The 6,000-nt window shown below is 47.3% G+C and overlaps 1 protein-coding gene across 2 annotated transcripts in view; it reads left to right on the forward strand.

Annotated features, from left to right (window-relative positions):
* LOC144149182 (male-specific histamine-binding salivary protein-like) overlaps window positions 1-5,738 on the forward strand; it is a 32,720-nt gene extending 26,982 nt beyond the window's left edge. For both annotated transcript variants that reach the window (XM_077680710.1, XM_077680711.1), the window contains 3 exons: window positions 582-664; window positions 1,314-1,397; window positions 5,601-5,738. In XM_077680710.1, coding sequence (XP_077536836.1) covers window positions 582-664; window positions 1,314-1,397; window positions 5,601-5,728 — 295 coding nt within the window. In that variant the 3' untranslated portion in view covers window positions 5,729-5,738. The remainder of the gene's footprint in view (window positions 1-581; window positions 665-1,313; window positions 1,398-5,600) is intronic.
* Window positions 5,739-6,000: the final 262 nt, after the last annotated feature.

A 6,000-nucleotide genomic window follows, 5' to 3' on the forward strand; every position in this document is an offset into this window, starting at 1 on the left:
AATGAGATTCCGCCGCGCAATACCTAGACTTATGAAATCGCGCTTACTCCTTAGCATTGTTCTAACACGGACAGTTTAATGGCTGTGTACGCATATATCTTTAAAAAGATGGGAGTGACCGCTTCCCCTGTCATCGCTACCAAAACCAGCATGAGGTTTGAATCTATCAATGCACCCCTACTGGAATGCATCATACGGTCATTAAGGGGTAAAAGCGTTTGGCAGGGTTGTCAGGGCGAATATTAGCTGATATGTTCTGAAAAAAGTGCCAATAACATTCTTTAGTTGCATAGCGAACACGGGTTAACAGCCGAATGAGTGAGTGAGTGAGTGAGTGAGTGAATGAGTGGATGAGTGAGTGGGTGAGTGAGTGAGTGAGTGAGTGAGTGAGTGAGTGAGTGAGTGAGTGAGTGAGTGAGTGAGTGAGAGAGAGTGAGTGAGTGAGTGAGTGAGTGAGTGAGTTAGTGAGTGAGTGAGTGGATGAGTGAGTGGGTGAGTGAGTAAATGCGTGAGTATATGAGTGAGTGAGTGAGTGAGTCATTTATTGAAATAGACGGATGCGTTCGTTGTTTTTTGCCCAGGACGAACAGAACTGTGTACGCATGGACTCGTACTACCGAGGGCTATCCTTCCCCCAACGTAATAGAGTCATCTCTAACAGTAGGTAAGCGAAAAATGCTCGGTGGGCAGTAGTTCTGGTTGCCAGCTCTTCGTGTAGTGTGGAACCCCACCAGACAACATAAAGTGAATAATTTTACCAATGCCTTCCAGTTCTTCGTTTCCCATAACGAAGTGTAGTTGGTTGGACCTGTTTCTCCTTTGTCTTTCCCTCATTATAGCCGTACCAACATCTAAGCCCGTTTCTGAATGCCAATTCGAAATACAGATTTTTTTCAAACGGCCTTACGTTTCAATGCACAGTTTCAATCAGCGCTCAAGTTAAAATGTTTTTTTCTTCGCCTTGTGTCAACCGAAACCTAACCCGATCTACAAGTACCTTTGATGCTTGTGGGAACTTGGTATAGTAAATACCGCTTCAGCAGTATGTACGGCGTGGGCTAGCACTGGAAAGAGAACGGCAGCTGTGGTTGTAGGCTTTGATGCTCACATTTTAAACCTTTCTATGTTTATCTGCTTACCAGAAGTTTTGAGCGATATGCCGAAGAAGCGGAATAATGAATTGCTGAACGACGTGTTTGTAGGACGTTTCAAATAAACCGCGCAGTGATAGTAAAAGAGTGTAGGAGCGGGGGTGAGACCTACAAATGGAATCTACAGAGAGCCTCACCTTTCTATATTTTTCTTCCTTCTAGAAAGAGATTACGTCCTGGAGATAATTATGGCATATTCGGAGTACAGGAACTGCGACATCGTGCGAATTCCATACCGAAATAATGGTAAGAGCTTAGAATCTAAGAATGGAAACATAAACCCCATTGTACACTGCCGCCTTCTGATAAGGTAGGTAGTTCTTGCACGATTGATCTCAACGAAGGAATGGTGCTACTAACGAGGTTTCTTATAACAACCAAGTACCCGTCAAAATATTGCCTTTTTAGCGCTCAACCGAATTCTTGGGTGAAATTGTTTCACCTTTACGTTCAGAGTGTGTGCAAAGCGTGTCATCTTCAGCGCTTGATGATTGTGCACATTCATCGTGCATTATGCACCTATGTGACTGTACACATATGTGATTTACAACACATGTGGAGATTGTGCACATATGGGGTGATTGTGCTCATATGTCCGTGCGTCGTGCTCCGTGTGCATGCACCCACTTTTCTACACCCTGAATGAGGTCAATCCGCAGCTTGAAAGAAGGGATTGATAAAGGATATTGTATTTACCTTATACGTGCTTAAACCGTTGTTGTTAAACACACAGGTTGAGTATCTCACATTAGAGTCGTACAAGTGCCGTAGTCTATGATATATACGATATCACGCCAAAAGCATGGCCATTTACGAGCGTGCGGGCAAACCACCGCATCAACTTTCCAGCGTAACAGTGCCAATTAATGGTAACACGCACTTCCCAACGGTGAACACTTACGAAAGTATTTAAGATGGAAGAGGTCTGTGGCCAAACAACAATCTTTAAATATTACTTCTAAGGACAGCGGATATTTTGCGCAGCTCACGTGCTTCTAGGTAAACTGAATTGTTCACATACAACACAAGGCAACGCAACATCCAGTTTAGTGGGTTCCCGGTTGTTTGAAAGAGAGAGAGAGAGAGAGAGAGAGAGAGAGCAATCTTTAATGAAGTCTGGTGATGTTAGCTGGGCTAAAATGCCTAACTTGCTACGCCAGTTGATGACGGGATGAAGATGATGGCGATGATGTTCAAGAAGTTGATGCGTACAGATACGGCGAGTTGTTTACAGCGACTGGTCTAGACCTGTGTGTTGCAGGCACACTATCAGAGCTTTGGTAGCCCTTAAAGCACGTTTGGGACAAGCCCATGGTCCTAAAACGTCCTTTAGCTGCATGTTCACGGAAAGCGGCAGTCCCAAAGTCACTGCGAGGGATACTCTTTGAGCACTGAATCGAGCACATTCACAGAGCAGGGGCTGCAGGGTTTCTCGCACATCACAGTGTGGGCAGAGTGGCGGCGTAACCTGTTTTATCTTAAAGAGGAAGTTGCGCGTGTATGCGACATTCAAGCGCATGCGATGTAGAATTGCTTGTAACCGCTTCGGGAGTCCTGGTGGCATTTTAAATTTGCAGTTGGTATCTATGAAATATAACGGCGCGTAATGACGTGATACGTCATCCCAGGCTGCACGCTGCATGTTCCATGCCACGCTGGATGCAAGTATAGATGCATCTTTCCTGAAGAATGGTATAGCTATTGCCGATCCATTATGCTTATGCGCAACGGATGCAGCAATGTCCGCCTTCACATTGCCAGTTATCCCACAATGGGCTGGAATCCACTGAAGTGCAATGTGATGGTGTGCTTGGAGAGCTTGGAGATTTAAAGCGTGTATGTCACACACAAGCTGGTCTTTTGGAAAAGATGCTAGACATTGAAGGGCAGCCCTTCAGTCTGTGAAGATGGCCCACTCTCGAGCGGGTTGCTTGACGATATGAGCGAAAGCCACCCTCAGAGCTGCAAGTTCGGTAGCCATAGTTGACGTTCAGTGGCTGAGCATGACACTGATGGTAGTACGGGATGACGGTATCCACACCCCGATGGTGGATGATGTTGACGACACCGACCCATCAGTGTACACATGAGTGTGGTCTCTGTATATCCGCGACATGTAGTCCAGGGCGAGGAACTTTAGTGCGGGAGCCGGAATATACTCCTTCCTCGTGATACCGGGCACAGTAGTCATGACTGGTATGGGCGGGAACATCCAGGGCGGGTGCTCAGGAGGAGAAGGCTCTTGATACACCTTCGGCAGAAATTTACGCACTTCTTTGGCCCAGCTTGTCGCTAGAGGATGGTCCCGCTGTCTTGCCACAATCCGCAGACGCGCACGAAGCAACTCCTGCGTGCTTAGAGCGAGTGGCGAGAGCTGCCTGCATTCTGTCTGCGTTCCGATGGTAGAGGTTGTCTTTGGAACGCCAATGCAGACCCGCAGGACTTGTGCTTGCATACTCTCTAGCGCTTTGACAGTTCCTTTTGATAGAGGGACCAAAGCAGGGATGCTGTAACTCATCAGGCCAACGCAAAGCGCTTTGTATACCCGTAGAAGAGAATTGACTGAACAACCGCCAGTGTTGGTGGAGAGCATGCGGAATATGCGGGCGAACGAAGTAATCTTGTCCTTGAGGTGGCGAACATGAGGCGACCAGGTGAGATTACTATCAAATGTCACTCCCAAGAACTTGTGGGTCCGGACGTATGGAATTGCGATCCCTCCAACATGAGGCCGTAGCGCGTAAGGTCACGCTTTGTGGAGGCCATCGCAGCACACTTATTCCCTGAAATCACTAATCCTCTAGTTGCCAGAAATGCCGCAATAGAGTCAATTGCCCGCTGCAGTCTTGACCGTAACACTCGCCTATTGCGGCCAGAACTCCATATGCAGATGTCGTCGGCGTACAGGGAGATTTCTACCGACTTTGGAACGCATTTCTCCAGGCCAACTATGGCAATGTTGAAGAGTGTAGGGCTCAGCACCCCACCCTGGGGAACACCTCGGGTCACCTGATGTAGCGATGAGTCGCCCATGTCGGTAGACATGTACACATACCTATCGGAGAGGTAGTCCGATAGCCATGCGTAGATGCGGCCCCTGATGCCTAAAGACTTCAGCGCAGAGCGGATGGCTTCATGCTCGACGCAGTCATACGCTGACTTGATGTCGAGGAACACGGCGACAGCAATGTTCCGCCGACACTTTGCTTCTCTTATGCTATTTACAAGGGCGATGACGTTGTCAAAAAAAGGCACCAATTGGTTGCTATGGGCGGCGCAACAGCTGCCTCCGGGCTTCAAAAAATGCAGCCGGTGGGTACTATTGTTCCCATATTTTTTAGGCGCTTGCGTTTTCACTTCTGTCTCTCAAAAAGCTGGCACGCGCATAGTGACTTCTTTGGCCAGTATGGCAGTCTGTAGCATGGCATAGGCCCACATTTCGTGTGAGCCGATCTGTGTCTTTGTATTAGAGTTACGTATCAGGTGCTACCAGTAGGATCAATGCGCTGTTAAATATTTAGTCAAGCGACGAAAAACGTGCACATTTGTGCAATAAAGTTACATAATTCTTCGATGATGAAGTTTAGTGTGATGCATTTTTCTTTGTAAAACCAGTCACCGTTACATTACAGGCATTCACAAGGACGCCTAGGGCCGTACAGGATTGGAGTAAACTAGTGCCTGTGTGTTGTTCGTGTTTGTACATGCGTGTTCATGTGTGTAGCGCAAACGCTGGCGGCAGAAGTGATGGTTGACTCAGCGTTAAGGCTACGTAGACTCGAAGTCAGCTCGATTCAGGAAAGTAATTGGTTGCCGAGGAATGCGTCTCAGAAAATAATTTTTGATTCGTTCTTTCGCAAAGATTCTTCAATTTCGTTCGGATAAATATTGACTGCAGGAAAGTTTTGTGCATACAATGGACGCGATCGGGACTGCATCCTTTACCATGTTGAGACTGAGGGGTCAAAATATTATGGCGCGGCACACACTCAACAGATTCTCTACCTGACCATCCACACGTTTCTCTAGTGTAGGTGCTTTTTACTTACAATATTTCTTTTCCTTGGTTTTTATTGGGCAAGAACGGCATAGAGAAAAGACGCTCGCATGTTGGGAAGACAACATTGAAACACTGCGGAAACTGTCATTAAAAAGTCTGCACTACACTCAAAGTTAATCTCTGCCAGATGTCAGCAGGTACAGGCATTACTCTTCACGGAAGAGCCCCACGAACAGTGGTTCTGTCACGGTTAACTAATTTGTCCATATTTTAATTTTCTTTCAATTCATTTCAATTCGATTTATTCAACATCTCAACGATGTTTGGAGCACAGGCAAAATGCCTATAAAGCTTGGCAGGGCCTGCGCCCCAAATTGTTTTGCTTTTATCACCACTTTTCCCATTGCTTTTATCACCACCACAACTGACGAATGCATCTTTCATTGCAGCATGCGAACTTTGGGCAAAAGAAGGTGAAATCAATGACATCCAGGAACACTGTTTCTTTATCTTCAATCTCCTCTGCGGACCGAATAACCACATCGTATACGACAGCCAGCTGTGCGAAGCAAAATAAACACCTTTCTCGCCAGCCGTTCATCGTTGCCCGCAGTTCTGTTTCATGGGAATCCGACCATGCGTAAGCGTCCTGCAGGTGGTGTTTTAAATGCGAATGCATTTCTTAGTCGGGGGTTGTTGTGCTCCGTCGGCGTGCGCCCGCAGGTGTTATCTGTCCGCGCTCCTCCTCGCCCCTAGCAACAGCTGTGGCGCGCCTAGCAACCGGAGCTGGTGGTAACTCGAGCGGGAGTAGCGGAGGGCAAGGGGAGAGGCGGAGCGCGCTCGGGCGTG

Source organism: Haemaphysalis longicornis, unplaced genomic scaffold (assembly GCF_048455015.1).
Source record: "Haemaphysalis longicornis isolate Haplotype H1 unplaced genomic scaffold, Haemaphysalis longicornis Haplotype H1 scaffold_8, whole genome shotgun sequence".
In the NCBI taxonomy this organism is placed as follows: Eukaryota; Metazoa; Arthropoda; class Arachnida; order Ixodida; family Ixodidae; genus Haemaphysalis; species Haemaphysalis longicornis.